This window comes from Siphateles boraxobius, unplaced genomic scaffold (genome assembly GCF_051911475.1).
Source record: "Siphateles boraxobius isolate OS27281-9 unplaced genomic scaffold, OSU_SipBor_1 13, whole genome shotgun sequence".
Taxonomy (NCBI): Eukaryota; Metazoa; Chordata; class Actinopteri; order Cypriniformes; family Leuciscidae; genus Siphateles; species Siphateles boraxobius.
In genome coordinates this window covers 7172707-7200667 of record NW_027508733.1, presented here as the reverse complement: position 1 = coordinate 7200667, position 27961 = coordinate 7172707, and the positions used below count along the sequence as shown (strand labels likewise).

General features: G+C 39.4%; 2 protein-coding genes and 1 long non-coding RNA gene across 4 annotated transcripts in view; 2 read left to right on the top strand and 1 right to left on the bottom strand.

The window, feature by feature from the left end:
* Window positions 1-21011, top strand: part of LOC143734673 (uncharacterized) — a 35905-nt gene extending 14894 nt beyond the window's left edge. The window contains exons 6-19 of one of the 2 annotated variants that reach the window (XM_077225229.1): window positions 2133-14227; window positions 14523-14615; window positions 14773-15153; window positions 15756-15857; window positions 16399-16631; window positions 17213-17391; window positions 17483-17576; window positions 17684-18028; window positions 18112-18229; window positions 18342-18433; window positions 18537-18651; window positions 19392-19664; window positions 19807-19983; window positions 20067-20502. In XM_077225229.1, the coding sequence (XP_077081344.1) occupies window positions 13966-14227; window positions 14523-14615; window positions 14773-15153; window positions 15756-15857; window positions 16399-16631; window positions 17213-17391; window positions 17483-17576; window positions 17684-18028; window positions 18112-18229; window positions 18342-18433; window positions 18537-18651; window positions 19392-19664; window positions 19807-19983; window positions 20067-20254 (2652 nt within the window). In that variant the 5' untranslated portion in view covers window positions 2133-13965 and the 3' untranslated portion in view covers window positions 20255-20502. Of the gene's footprint in view, window positions 1-2132; window positions 14228-14522; window positions 14616-14772; window positions 15154-15755; window positions 15858-16398; window positions 16632-17212; window positions 17392-17482; window positions 17577-17683; window positions 18029-18111; window positions 18230-18341; window positions 18434-18536; window positions 18652-19391; window positions 19665-19806; window positions 19984-20066; window positions 20503-20927 lie in introns of those variants that run through there. The other variant, XM_077225230.1, reaches the window with a different exon arrangement.
* The window catches only part of LOC143735396 (uncharacterized), a 271580-nt gene that overhangs the window by 83896 nt on the left and 159723 nt on the right, over window positions 1-27961 (bottom strand). The window lies entirely within an intron of this gene.
* On the top strand, window positions 23080-26641 carry LOC143736306 (uncharacterized). Its single transcript, XM_077227050.1, has 3 exons — window positions 23080-23093; window positions 23168-25771; window positions 26531-26641. The coding sequence occupies exons 1-3, from the start codon at window positions 23080-23082 to the stop codon at window positions 26565-26567; spliced, it is 2655 nt and encodes an 884-aa protein (XP_077083165.1). The 3' UTR covers window positions 26568-26641.

The window sequence follows — 27961 nt, the reverse complement described above, 5'->3', positions numbered from 1 at the left end:
ACACAGTTACTACACCACATCACACATCGGGGCGCTAACTAATTAGCCAACGCACACATACGTTACCTCAAAGCATCAGGCGACATGGGACTGCAAGAGAGGCATGAACGGGAGAGCCGGGGCCGCCAACAGCCGCGAATTATCCTGAAGCTATGAACGACACAATCGTTTATACAAGCTTCCGTATCTGTGTTCACTAATGAGCCAAATAGCACCTACCTCAAAGGCGGAAACAGCAACGAAAACAGAAGGGGCGGTCCCCGAGCAATGACGCGACTCAGATGGCAAGCACACGCAAGAGGTGCCTACAATTCCTTTTTATACTGTCCCTCCTGTTTGTGATTGGACCCTCACTACCACCGGCACATCAGTTTAATTATAGAGCCACAATAAGTCCCACTACACATATGTGTATCAGACAATGAGAATATTTAATACAAAACGAAACAATCATTAACAGAGTCCAGCATCAGACAACAACAGCGCAGCATAATGTTGACATCAAACGGGTGATAAGGCAGAACATTCTCCCAGACGGTCCAACAACGCACTGGTTCTATCACCTGTAGACGCCGCGTAATAATCTTTGGAAACACTACAATTTCTCTGTTCACGCTCCCCTTCATCTGCCAGTAAATTTACGCTCGTATCAGCTCTGCCGCCGCCATGTTTCCTTCCAACACCTCAAAATGTTGCCGAGCCCCGCCTTGATGCAGTGATTGACAAGAGCGAGCGGGAGGGAGGAGGCGGGGCAGGGTCGTGATCGGCTCGGAATGCATTTTCAATTTGCACATTGAATTTTGCTACATTCATTGCGGGACATTTAATGAAAATGCAATCGCAAGTGTCTTAAAGGGTTAGTTCACCCAAAAATGAAAATTAAGTCATTAATTACTCACCCCCATGCTGTACCAACCCCGTAAGACCTTCGTTCATCTTCGGAACACAAATGAAGATATTTTTGATTAAATCTGAGAGGTGGATCACTGCTACATAGGCTGCCAGAGGGAATGAAACTTGACGGCCCAGAAAGTCATTGAAGAAAATGTTTAAATATTCCATGTGACTACAGTGGCTCAACTATAAGTTTATCAAGCGACAAGACTACTTTTTGTGCGGGAAAAAAAACAAAAATAACGACTTTATTCGACTATTCCTTTTCTTCCTTGTGGGCCTTCAGACGAGAGTTCAAGAGATTTCCACGACGCATGCGCGAGAACTGAGAAGAGGACGTTCTTCTTCTAATACGTCTTGTTCAGTTCTCGCGCATGCGTCGTGGAAATCTCTTGAACTCTCGTCTCCGGCCCACAAGGAAGAAAAGGAATGGTCGAATAAAGTCGTTATTTATGTTTTTTTTTCGGGAAAAAAGTAGTCTCGTCGCTTGATAAACTTATAGTTGAGCCACTGTAGGCACATGGAATATTTAAACATTTTCTTTAATGACTTTCTGGGCCGTCAAGTTTCATTCCCTCTGGCAGCCTATGTAGCAGTGATCCACCTCTCAGATTTAATCAAAAATATCTTCATTTGTGTTCCGAAGATGAACGAAGGTCTTACGGGGTTGGTACAGCATGGGGGTGAGTAATTAATGACTTAATTTTCATTTTTGGGTGAACTAACCCTTTAACTGTGAGTGTAAATGCAATTAAGAAACATAACATTTAAATGATCATTTTGCTACAGTTTTTGCTTGAACATTTTAAACAGATCTAATAATTTCTTTAATACATTTTAATTTTAATATAGCAACTTATAAAGCGTTAAAATATGTATTCAATTTACATATTAAAACATATGTATGAAATGGCAAATGTAAATTATATAATTGAATTATCATTTTCATTTTGCACCAAAAGTTGCACAAATGTAATGGAAAATGTCAATTTAAATACAGAAATGCATTGCCATTTTACATATTGCATTGTCATTTTACATTATTGCATTATCATTTTGCATATTGCATTTCAAATTGAATATTGCTACACATAAGCTTCCATAAATTTATAGCAAATTCATCATCATTAATCAAAAATTACTTTTAATCTGAATCTTATTAACTTACTGATGACAGATGTGTTGATTTCACTGCTTATCTCTCACTCTTTACCCTGTGATTCATTGTTTTCTTACAGCGTCTGTGACGTCACCCATAGACTTTCTGAAGAACGGTTTTGAGGCCGTTTATGGGGGGTATGGGCGGCGCCATCTTTGAAAATCTTTTCAGAAAGGATACAGAGGTGGTATGATGTTGTGTTAGATCATGGCCGAGACGTCAAATTTCAGGAATTCCACTTGGCGCAGCCCGTTATCAGCTGTCAACCAAGCTGTCAATCAAAGTTAACCACGCCCTTATTTGTCATACATTTTATATCTAAATACGATCTAAACTAACGAGTTAGAAAAAAATTCACCCCCCTCACAGTTGTCAGGCACTCGGAACCTATCGAAAAATACAATAAAAGTCCATGGAACCAACCTGTAAAAACATGAATTTATCCTGTGAAAACGGACATTTTAACTTGTGGTCTATGGACATTTGCTCCCTTTTGGGACCTGCCCCTAGCGGATTTTCGATGTATTGCAGTTTTTCGCACTTCCGGGTAGGCTTCATTTTTCAGATTAGAATGTTGTCGCTTGGTCATGACCCACATAGACATCATATAGATAGACGCCCTATTGACCGCTACTGCCTACTGGCGCGGACGAGCCGCGGTGCCGCCATCTTAAAGAGGTCACCCGCTCCGCTCAGTGTAATCTGTTTGGCAGGTGCAATGAGCTGTCAGCGCATTAAATTAATCATATCACACTGAATACCGAACTGATTTTCATGCGGGTTTTTTTGCTGCAAAGGTCATACACGTAGCTACGATACAGGACACATTGAATATTTTGTTCACAAAATACAACTAATAGTACGGTAATGTTAAATGTTAAATCTTACTTGTGTAAAGTAATCCCCGAGTGATGGTCCGCTGATTTGAGCAGGAATATGCTGCACAGTGCTCTGGCATCTACTGCTGCTATGCAACGCAAATAGGAGTATGACCGGTTTAAGATGGCGGCCGCATTTCTCACTGCCCAGCGGCCAATAGGGCATCTAGTCTCTATATGATGTCTATGATGACCCATGTCGTAGTTAGAAAGGACTATGTGAACAAAGCTGACGTTGATCATAAGTCTGAGTGGACGTCCAAGATGCAATTCTTGCATCACTCGTGTTCATACTGTATGCTCCCACTGAGCCAAATAATGAGAAAGAACCAAGTTGCTTATCATACACTTAGAGTTTGGAGTTTAGAAGTTGAAAAGACAAAAGACAAATTTTAGAGTTGTTTCAACTCATGTTTGGGTCAAATATGGACAAACCCAACCGTTGGTTTAAAATTGTAATTAAATAATAAAAATAATATGTTTATTTTATATAGCACTCAAAGAGTGTTACAATCAATAAACAACTAGCCTACATAAAAAAAAGACAAAAATAAGAAACAATACAGTATACAGGGATGTTCATATTGACCGTTTAACCGTTAACCGAAAGTAAAAATTTGAACCGATTAATACCAGTTAAACGGTTTAAAAGTTAAAGGTTTTTTTTTTTAAGGTTTTCTTTTTTAGTTTGCTGCATGGTTAAGAAATACTATAAAGAAATACTATATAGCCTATATTTGTTAACTCACGGGGCGCGTCGACACGCACAACCACACAGACATATTTCGCTGAGCAAGCAAAATGAAGCGAGCGAAAAGAAGTAGGCCTACTGTGTGGGACCATTTCGACAGAAAGAGCGACGAAGTTACTTGCAAAATATGCTACGCGGTATTAAAATACAGCAGTAGTAGGCTACAAGTACAATGTAATATCACTGGCGAAGCAAGCAAATGAAAGGCGCTTCCCAAAGCTGGCCACTCTAGCTTTGGGAAGATAACGAGACGTTATCTCTGTTACGGAAGATAACAAGACGTTATCTCTGTATTCCCGGGATATCTGTGCCATCGGAGAGGGTGTTTTCTGCCGCGTTTTATGTTTTTCTCTGTTGTCACTGTCTGAAATGCTGCAGGTGAGTGAAAATGTAAGGTTATTTTGTTGATCTGGTCTGTATGCTGCTGTTTGCACGTCAATAGCTTATAAACCCGTGAACTTTTTTTTTTGTGTGTTTTTTTTTGTGTGTGTGGCATTTTTAACGGGTCACATACACTCGTCAATTTTATTTTCATTTAATTCCAATTCAATATTATAATCTTATCAGTTAACGGTTAATACGCGGATAACGACAAAAACAGACAAAAAGCCCAGGAGTCACATGACAAAAAGTAAACAATTTAAAAAAAATTATAGGCCTAATGTAATAAATAAATATATATATTTTTAAATGTAATCCAATGGTTGGGTTTTTTTACCCAAACATGAGTTGAAACCCAGCATTTTTAAGGTGTAGGCTACTTAGATGACACCAGATCTACTTAGATCTATCACCTACTGCAGGGATGGGCAACTCCTGTCCTCGAGGGCCACTGTCCTGCAGAGTTTAGCTCCAACCCTAATTAAACACACCTGAACAAGAATCAATGTTGTCAGGATTACTAAAAAATATTTTTTGTCAGGGTTGGAGCTAAACTCTGCAGGAAAGTGGCCCTCGAGGACCGGAGTTGCCCATCCCTGACCTACTGTAACACAGCTCAATTGACTCGCTGTGCAAATGCCCCGTGCAAAGGTAACCAATGGATGTGCCAAAATTTCTTCAGCTAAACAATTTAAGACAAAACTGAACTCATTACGTTTGGAAACAAACAAAGCAAACCTTGAGGCTAGCGATCTAAAGACAAAAATATCACGTCTTCCCACTGTTAAAACACTGATTGATTAAGTTATGATGCGTTTCAGTAAGTATACTGTATCTGTCAACATATCTCCAGGTGTCCATTCATGTTTATTCTTTAACTGAGGAAGAGATGATCACGTTCACTCGCGCTCCGCGATTCCGCTTGACATTAGGTGACTAGCTGCAACCCATTCACACTAAATGCGCCTCTATAGCACGCATGGTGTTTATCGCGCAATGTATACGCCAAAATGAGTTTTTACGTGCATATGATACGCATGCATGGGTAGGTTTAGGGTAGGTTTAGTAGTGGTAGGGTACGTGCATATGATACGCATGGGTAGGTTTAGTCGTGTGGGGTGCGTGTGTAGGCTATTACACGCAATAAATGGCGTATCAAATGCACGCAAAAACTGCGTATCATATGCACGTAAAAAACCATTTTCGCATATAAATTACACGATAATACACAATGCGTGCTGGGGTGGTGTATCTCGGTTTTTCGGTTCGGTATATACGGTATGGTTTTTGGCTGGTTTGTATGTGCAATTTCATAAGACTTTTTGAGAACGGGTTGTGTCACGTGACCCAGATGGAGATGGCTGCTTGAACTTCCTCAAACTTCCAATAGTTTTTTCTGTCGAATTCTTTTTTGCTGCTAAACAGACATATAACTGTGCCAGAAACACGTTCTGACAAAGATTTAGCTATTTTTGGCTCGACTCATTCGTAAAAGGTTAAACAAGAAGAACGGAGGATCGCGTCCAACTCGGCAGCATCCACTGATGGACAGCTGGCCAACTTGAAGATAATGTTGCACCAGCTGCAGTCAAAGGGAGACGATCTTGAAAACAGAGGTTGTTGTAATAATCTTAAGATACTGGGACTGCCAGAGAAAGCTGAAGACTCAAGCTCACTCTCTACAAACCTTCGAGACATGATTCTGAAGTGGTTAGATCTGCCTGCAGTGCAGACTTTCCTGCTCTAGATAATGCGAGGGCTTATCCCAGACTTTCGCATCTAACAATCCGAATACAGCATTTTTGTTAGTTTTCTAAAGTTCACTGACAAAGAAGCAATCCTGAAAGCAGCCCTGAAGAAGATGATTACTCATAATGTTTCAGAGCTTCATTTCTATTCGGATTTGTCAGTCGACGCTTGTTGCAGAAACGTTGTGTGTTCGGACCGTGGGCAAAACTCTAGCATCTTGAGATCTGTATCGTGGCTTTGCTAATCTGGCCACACTGTAAAAAAAAAAATCGTAAAAAAACGGTCAATGACTGGCAGCTGCGGCTGCCAAACAAAAACCGTAAAAATAAAGTAAAATATCGTAATTTAAATGAAATGCAAAAAACTTTTACAGAAATTTTCCTTAATTTTTTTTACAGAAAAACACTGTTATTTTACAACTATTTCCTGAATTATTACGATCAAACACCTTCATTGTAAAAAAATCCCATAAAAAACAGTCAAATGACTGTCAGCAACGGCTGCCATACAAAAACCATAAAATGAATGTAAAATATCTTAATTTAAATAAGTGCAAAATACTTTTACAGAAATCTTCATTAATCTTTTTTAACAGAAACACACAGTTAAAACAGTTATTTCACATTTATTTTCTGATTTATTTACCGAAAAACATGCAGTTAATTACATGCATGATTTGCTTTGACTATATACGTCACTACATCAGCAACTACACAGTTACTGTCAGTTAAATAAAGAAACATGCAGCATTTCAACAGTGTTTATTTGCTCATCCTGGACTGGAGCTCAGGCTCTACGCTTCAACTCAATGGTGACACACGAAACACACCATACAGAAACACTTTAAACCCCAACAGAACATTAAACACTACCAGATCTTTCAGGATCGCAGCATCTTCACTTATTACAATCCAGACTTTATTTCTTTCATACTAAAATTATTATTGAGAATTAACAGAGGTTTAGAAGTTGAAGCTTTATTGAAAAGAATAAAGTTTGATGTCACCATGATGGAGATCAGTATTTGCTTTAGTTGGGCTCTTGAACTTTTAGTCATGAACTTTAATGTTTCTCTGGCTGCATTAACTGTGTGTCTCTGATGCATATTTGTTATGGTAAGAGTCTAAGAGAAACTCAGATCAGATAATGCTGGTCACTTTGTAGTGAGAATAGTCATCATGTAGAGTCCAGCTCCATTGATACCATCTGAAGTATAATATCTGATTTTGTCATTAAATATTAGTTATTCATTTTGCATGACAAAGCTTCTATAAAACATTCTCCAGTGCTGTGATACTCAGATTTTATGAAGTCATTATACAGAAAATATTTGACAGGAACATATAGACTCACTCAGACATCAAGAATCAGCGTATGAATCACAACAATGGTGACAATGAAAAAAAAACTTTTTCGGTTGTCACCATTGTTGAGATTCATATGTTGATTCTTGATGTCTCTATAAAACTAAAAAAAAACTAAAAAACTTTTGTGTAGTATATATTTTATTTTTTTTAAATGCAGGTTGTTATAATACTGATACCACAATATTCAAGGGTCATGTAAAAAATTATGACATTAATTAAATACTTTGTATAAAGCTAAATTCCACCTACATACTCTGTAATCTAAGTTATCATATACAGAGATTTGACTGTCATATCAGTGAATCAGATCATCATATGATGACTATAACATCATCAATTAACGATCGAGATCATATGATATTTTCTTCAGCATTTATAACAAACGTGTATCAAATACACAATTAAAGCAGCCAAAGAAAAGCATAAGTTAAATCTCAAGGGTCATGAGCCCAACTAAAGCAGACACTGATCCCAATCATGGTGACATCAAATTTATTTTAAAGTTTTTTACACTTTATTTAAATTAGCATATTTTGCTTTAATTTTATGGTTTTTGTTTGGCAGCCGCAGCTGCCAGTCATTTGACCCTTTTTTTACGATTTTTTTACAATTAAGGTATTTGATCATAATAATGCAGGAAATACCTGTAAAATAACAGTGTTTTTTCGGTTTATTTAAATTAGCATATTTTACTTTAATTTTATAGTTTTTGTTTGGCAGCCGCAGCTGCCAGTCATTTGACCATTTTTTTACGATTTTTTTTTACAATGAAGGTATATGATCGTGATTATTCAGGAAATACCTGTAAAATAACAGTGTTTTTCAGTTTATTTAATTTAGGATGTTTTACAGTTTTTTGGGGAGCTGACAGTCATTTGACCATTTTATCATTTAACTGTTTTGTTTCTGTTAAATTACAGATTATATTTGTAATTTTACATACATTTTTATGTAATTTAAGAAAACAGAAAAAATACTGTATGAAAAATACAATCAATTTTCTGTATAAAAAATGTGAATTACTGTAATTTGTCATTAATGTCACAATACCTAAAATAACAGCTGAATTTTTATTTTACAGATATTATTTGTAATTTTACAGTGTTTTGAGTATAATTTAAAATGAAAGAAAATGATCGTCAAAAAATCACAGTTATTTTCTGTAAAATTAGGATTTTTTTTTACAGTGTGTGTTTCAATAAGCGCCTTCTACTGTCAGGGAGTGAATTTGAAAATTGCTTGGGTATGAACACAAAGACGCGTCGAAAAACGCTGGCTTTACAGGTTTGGAATGACATGAGGGCGAGTAATTAATGACAGAAATTTCATTTTTGGGTGAACTATCGCTTTAAGCAAGGATAATCATGTGCATTTGATCTAATGTAACTGGAGTATAAGGTTATGAGATGCATTTTATGAATGCTTGGCTAAAGAGATGCGTCTTTAATCTAGATTTAAACTGGGAGAGCGAGTCTGTTCCAGTTGTCTTGCTTAACACAGCTAGTTTTTTCTGTTTTAGTTTAAGAGTGGTTTGCGATGGGGCTGCTAAATTTAGTGGTATTAACATGCTACCAGCTGTTTCAAGATGTTTTGGGTTATTATTTTGACTTTTTGCTATCATCTGTGCCTCATTGTTTGGGGATGGTCCTTCTATTTCTGTATTTGGTATCTTTTATTGACAGAACCTGTATTCATTTTTATCTTTGTCTTGATTTCCGCAAAGATTGTAGCATCTTCATTTCTGTTTAGAACATATATAAATAAAGGTGACTTGACTTGACTTGACTTAAGAACTCTGGCATGTCACCTATTGTTTTAAATGAGTTACGACATTTAAAAATGTTGTTTTGAAAACTAGTCCTGTCTGAATAGGCTTGTGTATTGAACTTTTCTATATCTTTGGTTGGCAAAAAAATAAATAAAAAAATACTATTATAGAGTGGTGCAGGGATGCTTTTGGATTATAAAAAAAATAAAATAAAGAAAACAAGCTCTGTGATCAACAAAAGTGTAATCCTTACATGTTTTGTCCAAGATGAACACAACTTTTATGAATTTTGAAGCCTAAATGAAGTTGCCAGAAGTAAAAAGCTAAAGCTAGACTATAAACGAACTACACCAGGGCCCCATGACTTTAACGTCACCATCACTTTCAGTTTTCTGTAGTCCTGTAGTCCCATTTAGCCACTTGTTAGCAACCACCTTTTTCAAGACACGTATCAGCTTAAACAATCACAATTCGAGTAATACTGATGTATTTTATGGCGTAGAATAGAACGTGAAAGTGTCTTGAGCTTGTGTTCACCACAGATTTTATTTCAGCAATTTAACCAAAACACCAATCAAAAAACCTATTGAGTTCAGGACGATGGAACCGGAAGTGCTAAAATTCAACTTGCTTCCGCGTTTTGGCCTACAAAGTGATGTCATACCTAGACTATACTCTAGCTGGATACTATTATTCTGATGGACCCTTTTCACAAAACCCAGAAATTACTGGAGGCAGGTCCTTTACAACTTGAGATTTTTGTGAAATTAAAAAGACTCTTCAAAATCAGCACAGGACCCCAAAAAATGAACAGCCAAAGCCTAAAATAAGAGCTACAAAGCACTAAGGTTGCAACTGAGTTTTAAGATTCAGTTTTATTATGTTGCAATGGCAAATACTTCTACAGTTGTATTTACAAAAAATATATATATTTTGCAGTGTTGCAGTGTACAGTTAAAACAAGAAATAAAAATAGTGCAAAGCAATGTAAAACATAAAGAAAATAAGAAAACATTGTAAGTGACAAATAAATGGATGGCAGTGGAGATCAAAAGGATAATATTAATTGTCTTGGTCACTAGATGGCCTCAAAGTTAAGTTTTCACTATACAGTTGCAAAAGTGTTGGCAAACCAGAGCTCCGTTTCAACATCACTAAGTCCTACCTTTGACCACATTATCTTTTGGATGTCATTCTGTTTCCTTCATCAAACTGTTATATATAACTGTCCAATGTCCATAGGCTATAGAAAAATCACATATTTATAATATTCTATTCTATTAAGTATTTAACAATACTTCAGGGTAAATGACACTGAATGACTCACCGCTGACAGTCACACTGAATGGTTTTATGGTGTTGCCAAAGTTGCTTATTTTTCTGGTGATTTTTGTGCTGTCGCACATGCTGATTCAGTTCAAGCTTTGCCTGGTTCCTGAACTTTCGCTTCTGATGAGTTCTGCTTCATAACGTCCAGCATGTTCAGATCTGGGCCCGTATGTATAAAACTTAAGAATAGTCTTGAGCTTTGACTTAAGTGTCAAAAATTTCTTAGTAAAAAGTAGGACTTCTCTAAGAGTAGAAGACTTTTATAAAGCAGCTAAAATCAACTATCAGTAAAGTCTAAGACTGGTTCTTAAGTGCTGACAGAGGTGGGACTTAAAGGATTAGTTCACCTCAAAATGAAAATTTCCTGATAATTTACTCAACCCAATGCCATCCAAGATATTCATGTCTTTCTTTCTTCAGTGGAAACATAATATATCAATACAAATTTATAAAAATTTATTATTTATATTAATCAATAAAATCCACAATTGTTCGTCTTGTGTTGTTCAACGCGCCAGGCATTACGTCATTACGTTGGAAAGGTCAAGTGGAAGTACCGCCCCATTGTTTACAAGTGTGGAGAAGGTTTTACTGTACAAATTTTACTGTATGTTGAATGACATATTTATGTATTTGTGTCAGTTTATTGTTTAAAATGGTCCTTTCGTGTGCGTATCCTGAATGTTTAAAACAATGGGTTGGTACTTCCACTTGACCTTTCCAATGTGATGACGTAATGCCTGGCGCCAGGGGCGTAGCCATCATTTCAAAAGTGAGGGGGACAGAATGTCAAGTGTAATACCATTTTTTTTTTCAGACTTTTGTTGACAGGTTAATTGGCTTAATATGCTATTTATTTTTAAAGCAAAAAAACAGAAAGAAAGAAATGCAGACGTTCAGTACTTTATATTTCACACGCAGGGTTTTTCCTGGCTTAAAACGAGGCGGAGGTGGTAAAATCCTGATCATGTATTTTAATTAGATAATAACATTTTTATTTTTCATAGACCATCATTTAGCCTACTGTGTTTCCCACAGTATTTTTGTAGGTGGATCTCGGTACTTCTAGGGGGGTCCGGGGGCATGCCCCCCCGTAAGAAAATTTTGTACATTTTAAAGATAAATTCATTAATCTGGTGCACTTTGAGTCCCCCGAATCCACTGTTAAAAATAAATAATCCACCCGTCAACCGCCCAAACATATGATATTCTCTGATTTAGATATCTGATCATCGCATTACAATTATTCAAATTATAAGTGTTACTGTTAAGCATGATAATATGGTTAAATATCAAACTGAAGTCGGCTGATTTAAAAATAACATTTACTTAAAATAAAAGTTCTTCTTTTGGCAAAATAACATTTCCTTAATAGCCTAAAGTTTGTCTTACTAAACTAAAACTTTCCAATTGAAAACCTTCAAACGTCAAGCTTTTAAAAATACTTCAAACTTTCTAGTTAGGCTTTTTCAAGAGAACTTAAAGTTTGTCTACAAATTTTTTTATCTAATTGTAAAGTGTTACCGAATTATGGTAAACATCATAGTCTACACATGTTATTGCCTGATTCAAGCAGATCGTGGCTGTTAATGCATGAACATACAAATTCAGAATTAACAATCACCATGTTTATTCTAATTTGAAGGGCTTTGATAACATATCTGTGAAAATAAAAGTTACAATTAAAAAAAGTGCACGTTTGTGCGGGTATAGTGAATATTTTCAATTTACAGCAAAACTTGTTAATTATTCAACAAGAGAAATAGGCAGAGTTATTCATCATTGTGCAACACAATTCAGATACCACATGACAATTTACTTACAGTGCTTGACTTTTTCGTGAAAAAGGAGTGAAGAGTTTTTTTGCTGTTTTGAACTCTATGAAACTGATGGATTCTGCAACACAGTCTCACTCCCTACTCGTCAAATGTCTGACGCATGGCCAAGGGACCCTGGCGTCACTTTTTTGACGCACTGGGTATACCTTCGGCTTCATTTTTCAACGTGCGGGGCAGTCCCATAGACTTCTATAGAACTCAACAGCGTTGAAATTTGACGTCTTGGGTCGATCACCACACCGTCTGCCTTGTGGGTCGAGACAACAATAAATAAAAATAAAAAGGAATAGGCTACCAAAATGATCTATGCCAGGGCGATTAAAATGGCGGCAGCCAGATAATTTTTATCTGGCCCTCCAACTGGTGTTTGATGTTTAAAAACCCTCGCAATCTGATATCAAAGTGCCCTCAAAAGTTTAGCGCGTTCATCAGCGGTGAGTTTAACAACGCACATGGTGTGCAACCACATTCAGCGGTGAGTTTAACAACACTGAACTGCAGGTAAAACGGCATTCAGAGGTGAGTTTGACCAAAGCAACGCTCAACTGCAGGTAAAACGTAATTAAAAGGTGAGTTTAACAACGCTCCAATGCGCGTGCAAGTATGCAGTTTAAGCGTTTTCTTCTCATAGGTAAGATCTAGAGCATGCTGGATAACGTATTTTTATCGGAGGTTTGTTGATTTTAATATGCTACGATTGTGTTCAATTAAGCATTTTTTAAAAATTATTATTTTTATTAAATCCTCTAAATGAATAACGCTGACGTCACCGTATGGGCGATCCCAAGGTCCATTGCGATTTTCCAATCGGTAAGTAGAAGGGTTAATTAATAGAGATGGATACTCTTCTTACATTTACACATCAAAAACTGTTGGATCAGGACAATAAATTGTGTTTAGAAACTTTAGATTTGTAAGGTGGTCCTTTTATGACGAGAAATGATAGAAGACATAAAAAATATAGCTTTCTGCACCAAATGTGCAGGCTAGCAAAGTTAGCTAATTGAATTCAAGTTCATTTTTGTCGCATATTATCATGTAAGGTACAATCATAGGGGAATGTAAGATTTTCATACTGAGACATACCGTGTTAGCTGTAATGTATGTCTGCGTTGGGATTCTTCTTGTTGTTGTGTGTCGTTGCTCTTTGCCCAGTGTTTTGTGCCCATTTATACACATGCTAGTCAGTGTAAATTAAATCAGTTAAATTAAATTAAAGAAATTAAATCAGTGTTAATTAAAAGCTAGTGTTCTAAACTACTATGACTGCTGAGGGAACTATTTGATAAAAAGGATCACAGGGAAAAAGTTAAAGAAATGTGTTTCCTTGTTAATACAAAAGTATAATTAATAACATAAACAGATTAAAAAATGGCACTGATTATCAGCCAAACTGGCATTTTGAATGGTTGGTATCAATATCAGACATGAGTGTCAAGATCAGTCCATACCTAGTGAGTTATTGTATTGTGAGTTTGCAGGCAACACCCAGCCCTACAGTATTCTGGCCTAATATTATAAGCACCCACAGACCTCCCCACCACAGCCCAAAGCATGGGCAAACTAGACCAACATTTTCTCAAGTTCTTAAACCTTTCAGTTATTTAGTATTTATGTAGTTGTATGTAGCATGATCTTCAAATCTGAATTTATTATCTTTCCCCTCTCTCAACAGGTTCCCTAGTCTCTTCATCATTTACTTCAAAACCTCAGCTTCGTTACAAAGCAAAAACAAAGGCACTTTTAAGAGCCACTTTTGTCTAGTTAATTGTTGTTAGTCTGTCTGGTTCTCTGTTGTTTTTGCTCTTCCCCCCTATCCCTTTAGTGTTGTTTTGTTTGTCCTTGTTCATCATGAGTGACAATTCCAATTTCAAACAGGTCCTTAATGAGCTTGATGAGCTTGTTGAACATTCTAAATTAAATTATGAACTCCAGATCTTGGAAGATTTCATCAATAAGATGCCGGGAGAACAGGAGGCAGCACCATCCACCATCCATCAACCAGGCCAGGAGGCAGCACCATCCACTAGCCATCAACCTGTCAGGTGGCTGAAGAGAGACAGTGATGGAAATGTTCTCTATGACAAACCGAGATCATCCCGAAACCAAACGGGTCAGTTTTCTTTTTTCAGTCATATTACTTAAAGGAGTACTCCTGTGATTTTTCACATATATCTAAAACGGAGATATAGATTGTTTTACCACTTGGGATTGAATACATGAATCAGTCATGTGTCTGGTATGAGATATGAGGTTTTTATTACATACTCATGATCATCCAAAGTGGTATAGACAACGAAATTGGGCCAATAAAAGTATGTATCATTGTGTGGAATAAAATTAGCTTGTCAAAATCTATGGAATTGTAATGCTGTAAAGGTTGATTTGGGTTTTATTTTCTGCTACAGCTAGTCACAGCTACAGTCGTAAGACTGGTTCTCATACTAGGATGTTGGACAACAGCTTTGAGATAACCAACTACTGTCCTCCTGATACTGTTGGTATGTTCTTTATTTTGTGTCTATTAGTTCATTATGTTTATAGATTCTAATAATTAGAATGTAAATTACATGTTTTTGCGACAGAATAACCGACAACATGTTGCACACTTAGATAGTGTAGAAAATTGTTTTTAAATATGATGTACTATTTTAACAGAGACTTTCCTTGAAGAGCTAAACCACTCACAGGGTGATGACTTGGATGATCAGGAAATGGCACCAGCACCACCACGAGCTTCCTCAGACTGGTCTACTCGAAAAAGTCTCCTCTCAGAGAGGTGGGAGAAAGAGAGACCCTTTCTGGTGAATACCATGGTGGCACAACAAAATGTGAACACTCAGATCTGCCAACAATGTGGCAGCAGTCCAGCTGCTGTCTGTTGTCGTGACTGCCGACCACAACCATTCTTCTGTGCTGATTGTGATGTCAGTATACACCGAAACCATGTCTTCCACAACAGGGATGCAACAATAGCTGGATTCTTTCAGCCATTGCCTCCAACAACCTGTGTCGTGGAGAGGGCTCTTTCCCAGTGTGGTAAGCTGTATTTCTTTGAGTGTCTTATTTAGGGCTGCACAATTATTGCAATCATAATTGCAATATGATCCAACACAACTGCCTAATGGTAAAATCTTCAAATATCATTTGTGACATTTGACTTTTATATTCACGTCATCCTCCTTGACTGTGCAACTTCTTGTTGGTGGGTGTGTGAAGGGTACAAAAACTCTGATTGGTGAACTTCAATCGGTCAGTGGGTGATAGTCTTGTACACTGGCTGTGCTTACCTATCAGGGGTGGCACAAATTAAAGAGACATTTGGAATATTGAACTGAATCAAATCATACACATTCAAAAATCGTATTGGAAATGGTAATCGCTTTATCTGTCAGAAAAAGTGCAATTATATATTGTGCAGCCCTAGTCCCATTCTCAGTTTATTTAAATAACTTTACAGTATAATAGGCTTCACGAGAATTTTTTGAGTACTTTCTCTGAAACACACTTAATGACCTTTTATCTTTAAAGCTTTTCAAATCATTAATGAAAAAAGAAAAAGAAAATGATTGCAGAATACTTCCTAGCTAGTACATAGGATGATGCATGTCTTTAATCCCTGCATATGATGTGTCTTTCAGTGTGTATTGTGCCATTGGAGATGCCCAAAAAAATATGTAGTTGTTCTCCGGGATCGTTGAGTGTCAACACAGGAAAAGTTGTTGCTGTGGTTACAATGAATGGTAAGAATAAAATGAACTTAAGGGAACATTCCAGATCAAGTGGCTTTAGCGTCCATATCACATTCTGGGCAAAGTGCCCATAGGGACCTGGGTTGGACTTTAACCTGATTACACCCCATAGGGCTCTCCCACTCGCTTCCTGACACATTTCATTGTCCTATTTGAATAAAAAAAAAACAAGGCTGTGCTATTGGCTTTGTAAATGTGTCCTGATCTATTTCTATTCAAACGTTCCCTATAGTGGTCTGCGCTGGGCAGGATTTTCAGTCCTGCGCCCCCCCCCCGTTCCCGCAATATTCTGTCCCGTTCCGCAATAATGTGTTTTAGTCCCGCTCCCGCCCGCATCTATAACCTTATTTGCATCTCCCGCCTGTGAAAGACCCAGGATAGGCAGGAGGGATGTTCAGTTTTGCGTTCTGTCTCACAAAAGAGGCACTTGACAAATGAGAAAGACTGCCAGATGTCTGATTTTAAGTTTTATTAGTTCTGAATGTACTACATAGGTGATAGTAATGTAGGCTACTTTTCCTGATTTTTCCAGGACGATATGATCTCAGTATGCCTGAGATGAAATGTGAGGCATGCAAAGCCACATGGAGCGCTGGAGTGGATGACTTAGTCCGTAATGACTACTGGCCTGCTACCCTTCACTTTTCCACTGTGTACGCTACAGATGTTTTTTGTTCTTATGAAGAATTGAAGATGGCAGCACCAGGACTGTCCTGCCAAGCATTCTTAAGAATGCTTGATCAACGAACTGTCCGCTTTGGCCGTGTGAGTATGAGTGGTGGGAATCACTAACAACTAGTACTAGTATTGATGTGTATCGCAGAATGACTATGGTGACATTATCAACACATTGATTATTATAATTGGAGCATGTTGATGAAATCAAAACAGTGATTCAGCTATACTCGATACATTGATAGAACATCATCTAAGATTCAAAGTCTTTGTGTAAAAACTACCACTCAGTAAAAAATCTAAATTCGTACACTAAATGTACAAAAGTATTGGAGCAATTTATCAACTCAATCACTCAAAACATTAGACCTGTGTATAAGATCAAGTAGTGATGTCACATCCTAGTCATGCAGTTTGCATTCAGAAAAAAACAAATAGGTCCATAAAGACATTGGTTAAGTTTGCTGTGGGAGTCTTTTTTTTGGGGGACTTTGGTCGTGATGTTTTTTGTCCATGACATACAAAGAGCCAAAAGATTTCCAATGATGCACTTGGCTGAGCGGCTGCCTGTGGAGGCTCGATGCAGGAGGATTTGGTGTCACCTTTGACCTTATTCACTTTAGTTAACTTAACTGTGAATTATGTTGACATGTTTTACTATTCTGAAACAGACTGGGAAGATCACAGCAGACAGCTTCAGAAAAAGCTTTTTGGAGTGGGAGGCTGTTAGATTTGAAGTGGATAAGATCTGCAGGGAGGAGCATTTTATCTGTCCTGCATGCACCCCAGACATGCTTGCTGTTTCTGTGGACGGAAATCGCAAGCACTACCGCTTTAAGAACGCAGCAAGGTACTTACAAAATGTGTGTAATTTGCAGTGTTGTTAAAGTAACCTCTTCTGTGTCATATTGAAGGTCAATGTGTACCTTTCGTTCATTTAGATCTGAAGAACAAGCCTTATTTGATGGCATCTTCATTGCAAAAGATGATGAAGTAGAACGATTTGTGGATTACATTCATTCCAACACCAACCATGTAAACTTGTTGTATAATATTTCTAAAAACACCACCAATAACATTTTACAGTTGACATTGTTTGGGTGAGTCCTGACTATTTATATCAACCTTTTTCCATGTTGTAGGTCTCTGGAAGAGGTGTCTGTGGAGGGGAGTGGTCAGCTGCCAGGGAAACTTCTCAGAGATCCTCTAGTAAAATTGATGAGGAGGGACTTGAGCTTGCGGTCTGTCGACATGGAGTTTTTCTCGGCGCTCTCAACATGTTCAGGGGAGAAATATATGCTTATCCCCTCTACCTGCAGAACAAGCTGGCAAATAAGTCAATAAGCTTTTTTGCCATGGATGTAACCTGCAAGTACTGGCCCTACCTCAACAAAGTGACAAAAAGCTGCCCGGAGCTCCAGCACCTTCTGGGCATGAAACCATTCCTCTCAGTGTTTCATGCCAAAGCCCATGATTTTAAATGCGAGGTAAGAAAACATTACCAGGTTATTAACTGTCCCTAAACACCTGCAAAGGTATGTTGGCAGCTTTTAAGTATTTTCTTCAATAGGTTAAATGGAGTGGAGCTTACCAGCAAGGGGCCGGATTGACACTTGGGGAGGAGGTTGAGCAGTGTAACGCCTTCCTCTCTAGGATTGCTGTGACCACGAAGCACATGTCCAAAGCAGGTAAGGTAACCACACACTGCACTACTTAGATTGAAAGTGTTACAAGAAAATTGTAGCCAGTGAGGGACATGTGGTACAACACAGATTCGTGTATTTTTTTTCTTTTTTGCAGGACGTACAGACATGCTCACACTGATGGCCATGCGCTGGAATCAGCAAAAGTTTAATAACTTGGCTGCTTCACTTGCCTGCCGATATCAGAAGGTAGAGATGAGTATTGTTATTTTCTTATATTGTAAATACCTTCTATTGTATATTTTTGTAGGTATAACATTTTTCTTTTGTTTCCTTTTTTTGTTATTTGAAGGCCACAAAACGCCTGGAAAGCCAACTTCAGGACCTGGAAAGCATGAAAATCCAGCTGGCAGTGACACAGGTTGAAGTTGAGGGCTGGGTCACTGATATTAAGGAGTGGGCAGAAGGTGATAGTTATACTATTATTTCAATGTCTCAGTTCTGCAGAATAATGGGAGACATGCTTCTGCAAGTAATTACTGTTTTAAAATGAAATCATACATACACTGTTTTCTTGGTCATGTACTTGTGCAATTAAAATGCCAAATTTTAGTATGTAGTGCATGCACACTGGAAATCATGTCAAAACAAAGTGCCCTGAAAGTACCTGAATGGTGCACAGTCCAAAAGTTGGAACATTGGACATTTCGGTCACACTTTATTTTAAGGTGTCCTTGTCTTGTCACAGTGTAATTATACATTTAAGTACAGAGTAATATTAATTAACTACATGTACTTACTATAGGGTTAGGGTAGGATTAGGATTTGGTTGAGGGTTAGTTACATGTAATTATGCATAATTTATTGTTATTACTATTTTAAGTTCATGTAACATATGTAACAAGGACACCGTAAAATAAAGTGTTTCCGACATTTCTTGCAGTTAGCGGATCCCATCTTGGCTACTTTGTCATTTTCTTTGGTACCCTGTTACATACTTCCTATACACGCTAATAAATATGAAATGATTATTGAGACTCACCTGTCCTTCCTCCAGGAGCTTTTTTTTTATAAAGAAAAAAAAAGAAGCAAAGAGGGATAATCCTTATGACTTCCCTGTGGCGTTCTGTGTTACACTGAGACTTAGCTCGTTTCAGTTACTGCCATGAAAATGTAAGTGAAATGTTTACACTTCTTTTCTTCTCAGCAACAACATCCCAAAAGAATGCCGATCTTGACGCGGTGACCAGTAGAATGGAGGTGCTGGTGGCCAGCATTAAAAGAAGGTCCCAGCGCCTTTACAAAGACACTGATGGCAGCAAAGGTCGGGCCCGGATTCGGCGCAAAATCAGAGAGGAGAAGGCCATTCTTAGCTCTGTCGTTGAAAAATACAACAGTATGGTTCCAGATACAGAAAGAATCGTCTTTGACATCATTCTCTCTGACGAGACAGTTTGGCCATGGCAACTTTCACATGGTGGTATGTACACAAATCTGTTGACAATTTTGTTTGATTCACATAGTGGCACAAAACCAATTATGCCTTATCCCAGATTATCTCAAATATTATTTGAAAAATAATCATACTTACAATTTACTTATTTTCCACAACTGTATCCCAGACGCTGTAGATTTGAAAACCAAGAGGAAGGCGTTTGATGTTGTGATGGCAATAAGGAGACTTGAGGAGGAGAAGAAGATTGTTCTTTCTGAGATGGCAAAGCATTGGAAATCTCTCTCCACTCGTGCAGACACACTCAAGGAGATGTCATCCCAGCTTTCCAGTGAGGCATTGCAAAGTACGTATTTAAGTAATGTGTTGTAATACTATACTCTACATTGTAATTTTTTTTCTGATAATTTTTTGTTTTACTCCCATAAGGTGAGCTGTGGGCTCTAAATGAAGAAGGGATCAAGGGTTTCCTCAGCTTAACTTTGAGAAAGAAGCAAGAAGTCACCAGAATGATGAAGCATGCAAGAGACTGTTATGCTCAAGTTTTGACTGGAACAAGTATGGACTTCCAGAATGATTGGGATGGATACGACAGTGATTCTGAACTGTCAGATTGAGGATTGTCAGTTTGAGGAGCTCTCGAAGTGATAAATGACCATTAACTCACTTTTGGTTTGATTTCTTATATTTGTCAGTGTTTCCTTTGTTTGTTTGTTTTTAGTAGTGGGGGCAGGTCCTAAAAAATCACCAGTTAAAGCTGCCGTCGGCAAAATTTTTTTGATCATATTCAGTGAAATCGACACTATAATCCGACAGAACAACATTAATAAAGTGGTTTTAGAAAAAACCCGAGCTTCTAAGTCCACCTACCCTTCTGGAGCGTGTTATTTGTTTTGCAAAAATCCACTGCTCCCGGATCATCGGGTCCAATCAGCGCAGGGGGGTGTGAGATCTGACTGTCAATCACAGGTCATGCACACGCCACCCCTCGCGCATGTTACAATCACATGCACACGCCTGAAGTTCGCCAGGGGTCCGTCAGATAGACATTCATGTTAATCCCTCGTCGTCGGATTAAGACGAAAGGAAACCATCAACGGTGATGCCGTCACTTAATGTGACACTGATGCCGTCACTTTATGCGACTGTTGGTCTCGTAATTTTTAATTGTCACGTAATTTAATCTATTGATTCGTGACATGGATTTATTACAAAGCGAAAGTGACATCTCTTCATCTAAAACAAGTTTTGTTTATATATCTAATTGATCTTTCTACCTCTCTGTTACAGCTTGAGAAGTTGTATGCCCTTGGCATGAAGCCTCTGCTGCTGATTGCACATCCTCCTAAGGTGGTGACAGGGAAGTGCCAAATTAAACTAATGCTGCCAATGCATGCCAACCTTAGCACATCAGCGAAGACATGCCTTGACAATGTGGATGCCATCTACAAATTGATGGTTGAAGGTGAGGTTGCATTTATTTAACCTTGAAATGCATACACATGCATATATTCACTATCCGTTGTACAATTGTTGGTGTTGTCACATTTTCCAAACAGCAAAGACTAGAAATTCTGATCTGGCTGTAGCCTAGCTGCAACCTAGAGTCATTTTAAAGAGCTGGTATTGTGGAAAACAAGAACAAAAATTGCTTTGGGATGATGGCAGGGGTCACCTGTGCTTTAAAATACATCACTTCTATCTGCTTGGTAGTTTTAAGTTATTGGAAATTTTGAAATCCGCAGCTAAAGTGGGAGCGCCATTGAGGCTGAACTTTTTAATGAGTCACACTCACTGTCAAATCAAATATGCTGAAAGCTTTGGCACAAGACCACCAGCAGACTTATTTAGTCACAGTTTGCATTTCAGCCAGATGACCAGCCTGGAAGTGTGCTAAAGCTAAATTAGTGACCTCCAGCTAAATCCAATCAATAAAAATGTCAGTACTTTGATTATTTAAATTCACACAGCTGTATGTCGATAAGCTTTTGCAGGGTTTTTCCTGCATAGAGGCTGCATAGTTTTGACTGGGCCTAAACACTCAGCTGGGAAGGTAGCGCAAATGGGAAAAAGGACTTCCTGTGGTTTCTCATAAAATAAAAGACGGGACTCTGACTCTATAGTAAAGCAGAAACCAGGTTACATTGCTGTCTCCATCTCTCTCCTCTGTGTTCTGTCTCTGTCTGAGCTGCACACACACTTATAGCAGACCTATATTAAAGGCTGATGGTGGCTTTGGCTGTATTCACAAAAAATCCGCCAATGTGGCTCCTTCCAACAGGGTTCTGTGGAGGTGGGGTCAACCGGTCAAGTTTATCTGTGCTTTAGAATGTAACCGAAGTGAATCGTGTTTAAACAGCACGAGACAATCCTACTCATTTTGCCCTTTAAGACTAACTTGTGTTAATGTATTTTTTAAAACCAATGGGAGTCAAAAGTAATTCTACTACTTGTGCCACTGCGAATAGAGATTGGATGTGCAAAAAAGAACCTAACGGCATGAAAGTCACTGAGACCACAACCAGTGTTGGGCAAGTTACTCAGGAATTACTCCTGTAAAAGTTATAATATTACTTTACTTTTTACAGGAAATTAAAAGTTACTAGTTACGTTACTTGTCACGTTACTATATTACTTTTACTATCCCGCACCCTGCCCCTTTCTAAAAAGTGACAAATAACCTGTTTAGTCCGCTTATTTTAGAAAGGAATCCACTTTACTGGAACAATAATTAACATTAGGAGTCAACAATCAGCCAAACTTTACACATTGCTGCCTCTCCGACCAGGTGATGCTATACAGAGAAGCAATGTGCATATTTAAAAATAATAAACTGTCCCAACTAATAGCTATCTAATGCTATTTAACTAATAGCATATTGATAAGAGCAGCATGGAGTATGTTTTTTTACAAAACATAACGTTTCCTAACATCACTGGCTGAAATAAAAAATAAAGCAAGTCAACTCCGATTTGTGAACTAATGTTGTTCTGCACATGTATTTATAAGAGCAGTATTCAGCGTTTTTACAGAAGATTCAACTTTGCTTAATACCACTCTCCTGACGAGTGCATGCATCACTGGCAGTAGCATCCTACACCCCCAGCACTGACGTTTCTTTTTATAAGTTTTACATGGCTGCTTCAATAAATTAGATTTAGAATTGTTAGTGATTGTAAACATTTTGATGGTCGCACAAAGCTTACAATGGATGACAATGTTCTTTGCGTCTTAGACTGTGACACAATAATGGCAATACTTAACAGCTGTTGAAAGAACACATATCTAACCCATTCTCCATTCTTCCTTGACTCCTCTGCCCCATGCCTTTCAGAATCCTGTGGGTAAAATCCATCTTTTTTTACCGTCTAGGTTGATTTGGGTTGCATTTATTTTCACTTTGGCCTAACTGCATGTTATATATTATATTTGTGTGTGTTCCATGTCCATTTATAGGTTGGACAAGACTCAACCCAGACCAACTGCCTCAAGAAGAGAACTTCATCTTACATTTGGTGCCGTGTGACCAGTCACCACAACAGGAAACACCAGCCACACCATCACAAAACCAGGCTCCATCCCTCCACACACCACTACACTCAGCTCCACTCATCCAGGAACCAGCACACCTGGCTCTCTCCACCCACACACCACTACACTCAGCTCCACTCATCCAGGAACCAGCACACCTGGCTCTCTCCACTCACACACCACTACACTCAGCTCCACACATCCAGGAACCAGCACACCTGGCTGTCTCCACCCACACACCACTACACTCAGCTCCACTCATCCAGGAACCAGCACACCTGGCTCTCTCAACCCACACACCACTACACTCAGCTCCACACATCCAGGAACCAGCACACCTGGCTCTCTCAACCCACACACCACTACACTCAGCTCCACTCATCCAGGAACCAGCACACCTGGCTCTCTCCACTCACACACCACTACACTCAGCTCCACTCATCCAGGAACCAGCACACCTGGCTCTCTCCACTCACACACCACTACACTCAGCTCCACTCATCCAGGAACCAGCACACCTGGCTCTCTCAACCCACACACCACTACACTCAGCTCCACACATCCAGGAACCAGCACACCTGGCTCTCTCCACTCACACACCACTACACTCAGCTCCACTCATCCAGGAACCAGCACACCTGGCTCTCTCCACCCACACACCACTACACTCAGCTCCACTCATCCAGGAACCAGCACACCTGGCTCTCTCCAGCCACACACCACTACACTCAGCTCCACACATCCAGGAACCAGCACACCTGGCTCTCTCCACCCACACACCACTACACTCAGCTCCACACATCCAGGAACCAGCACACCTGGCTCTCTCCACCCACACACCACTACACTCAGCTCCACTCATCCAGGAACCAGTACACCTGGCTCTCTCCACTCACACACCACTACACTCAGCTCCACACATCCAGGAACCAGCACACCTGGCTCTCTCCACTCACACACCACTACACTCAGCTCCACACATCCAGGAACCAGCACACCTGGCTCTCTCCACTCACACACCACTACACTCAGCTCCACACATCCAGGAACCAGCACACCTGGCTGTCTCCACCCACACACCACTACACTCAGCTCCACTCATCCAGGAACCAGCACACCTGGCTCTCTCAACCCACACACCACTACACTCAGCTCCACACATCCAGGAACCAGCACACCTGGCTCTCTCCACTCACACACCACTACACTCAGCTCCACACATCCAGGAACCAGCACACCTGGCTCTCTCAACCCACACACCACTACACTCAGCTCCACACATCCAGGAACCAGCACACCTGGCTCTCTCAACCCACACACCACTACACTCAGCTCCACTCATCCAGGAACCAGCACACCTGGCTCTCTCCACTCACACACCACTACACTCAGCTCCACATATCCAGGAACCAGCACACCTGGCTGTCTCCACCCACACACCACTACACTCAGCTCCACTCATCCAGGAACCAGCACACCTGGCTCTCTCAACCCACACACCACTACACTCAGCTCCACACATCCAGGAACCAGCACACCTGGCTCTCTCCACTCACACACCACTACACTCAGCTCCACACATCCAGGAACCAGCACACCTGGCTCTCTCCAGCCACACACCACTACACTCAGCTCCACTCATCCAGGAACCAGCACACCTGGCTCTCTCCACCCACACACCACTACACTCAGCTCCACACATCCAAGAACCAGCACACCTGGCTCTCTCCACTCACACACCACTACACTCAGCTCCACACATCCAGGAACCAGCACACCTGGCTCTCTCCACTCACACACCACTACACTCAGCTCCACACATCCAGGAACCAGCACACCTGGCTCTCTCAACCCACACACCACTACACTCAGCTCCACACATCCAGGAACCAGCACACCTGGCTCTCTCAACCCACACACCACTACACTCAGCTCCACTCATCCAGGAACCAGCACACCTGGCTCTCTCCACTCACACACCACTACACTCAGCTCCACACATCCAGGAACCAGCACACCTGGCTGTCTCCACCCACACACCACTACACTCAGCTCCACTCATCCAGGAACCAGCACACCTGGCTCTCTCAACCCACACACCACTACACTCAGCTCCACACATCCAGGAACCAGCACACCTGGCTCTCTCCACTCACACACCACTACACTCAGCTCCACACATCCAGGAACCAGCACACCTGGCTCTCTCCAGCCACACACCACTACACTCAGCTCCACTCATCCAGGAACCAGCACACCTGGCTCTCTCCAGCCACACACCACTACACTCAGCTCCACTCATCCAGGAACCAGCACACCTGGCTCTCTCAACCCACACACCACTACACTCAGCTCCACTCATCCAGGAACCAGCACACCTGGCTCTCTCCACTCACACACCACTACACTCAGCTCCACACATCCAGGAACCAGCACACCTGGCTCTCTCCACTCACACACCACTACACTCAGCTCCACACATCCAGGAACCAGCACACCTGGCTCTCTCAACCCACACACCACTACACTCAGCTCCACACATCCAGAATTCAGCACACCTGGCTCTCTCCATTGTCGTGGGTAGAGATAATTAAAGAAAAATGGTAATGCAAACCGTTTTTGTATGCTGTTTACAATTGTGAGGATACTGATATGTTGTACTGTGCATCCACAGCCATATGAAACCAAAAGTGAAATTCACTATTTAAATGTAACTATGGAAAGGCCACAAAGTAGGAATGCATTATTTAAACAACATTTTTCCAATAATTCAGCTAGTCTTCATTCCAAGCATTTTTCAGACCAACGTACATGGGCTGTTGTCTTTTGGCTTAGGTCAGGCTACACAAAATTTTTAGACACAACATTTTGACATTTTAAGCTGCTGCACTGGGCCCATTATTGTTCCACCTGCCAGCTGTATTGTGCCTATATATAAATATATATATATATATATATATTTTCCATGAGCAACAGTTACTGTGAGTAACACTGACATACCATAATGACCGTGATGTTTTATATCTTGTTTAAAAGTAATCTTACGCACAGGGAAACACACCAGAATAATAATGGGTTCAGCAAGACCTTCCTCCAACTCTGGCACAGCTCTAGTGTGGAGATAGGTCTGGCTATGCAAGACTAGGTTAACATTATAATTTTATCGCCTCGTCCCCACTCTGGAACAACAGATTCTTGATGCACTGCACAACTCTGCAAAGTATTGTAAAACAGTAAATGTTACAATCATGACAATCAATCCAATGTGTATTATACTTTCCAATTCTCCTTCAACTTCCCTTTCTTTATTTCTTTCTTACTTACTTTCTTTCTTTCTTTCTTTCTTTCTTTGTTTTTCTCAGTGGAAAGACCTGGCCTCCATCCTGGCAGCCAGCCTGATTCCATTCCCATGCAGCTAGCCTGCAAATATGCAACATACATTGCAAATAAATAAAATGTTGTTTTTGGTACTACATTTGTTGTTCATTTGCCATTTCTGTTATTCATATCAAACTAGAGTTTAAGCTATGAAATTTGAACTATACCTAACAAAATAAATGAAGTGTACTATGTGACATTTACAGATTTGTCTTTTATTATGAAGTTTTGCAATCTATGACATAACTAGTTTAAGAACTTTTTTTATCAAGGGGATGGTTGAAAACTTTCAGTTAAACTTTATTTGATAATCAGTAAATCCACAATCAGAATTTAATATGGACATAAATCACATAAGGAGAGTTAACATGGACATTAGCAAAGTTAATAGCCTATTGAGACTTTGATAAAGGTAATCTATATCTGTATAACAAGAAGTAAAAGAAAGGAAATTATATATACATATTTACACATTTAGGAGTGATTTGTAGCCTTATATTAGTAAGTTTAGCCCATTACAAACATCGTGAGTACGCACTGTACATTTTTTAATTTATGATGGGTGTTTTTCAGGTCTGTCCATATATCATTGACCATACACTGACATTGACCACGTTATTTACATAGCACAGTATTGTACACAATACACGTACAACATTACTAAGCAAACAGGAGCACTTTTATTTAAGTCATGGCGGCCGAACAAACGTTTTGAAATTTTAATTAAACAATATACAAATGCCTAAAGCTCCTTAATTACACTTCCGAGGTGTAATTAAGGAACTACTTTAAGTAACTACCGCCGAGAGTGAACATAATCATGAAACGCGTGTATATAGGCCTACTTGCTAAAATCGCCTTAATAAATCACTTTAATAAATTCTTTACTTTTTCTAATCATACAACACCTAAATACAGTGTACAAGTACTAGTTTGGCTGTACTAGATATTTAATATATTCAGTGCATACATCTTTTTACAACCCTATTCACAGCCTAACTTTGCAAACAGGAAAAACTACAAATACGATACTAATTAGTATCAAGTGGCATGGCGCGGCTAGAGGGAATTGTAGTTTAAAAATATATGACTCAATATACTGAAATTGAAATGAGTAAATAATGATGTAAGAGTACACTGATGAGTTAAAGCTGATGTGAATCACATTTGTGTAATAAAATTTCAAATACCTTACTGTTAAACAGGTGAAAATCAAGTTTGACCATTTTTGACAGCACCCCCTCTTGGTGACTCTATCCATATGGGTATAGTCATATAGCTGAAGTCAAGAGCTATTTATAACAGTTGGTTTCATGTATGTAGCCCCTTCTGTTCCTGAATGACAAGCTTTCCAACATGCACCAAAATCAAGGTTCAGAGGTCAATATTTCAAAGCAGGAGCCATTTACAACCTT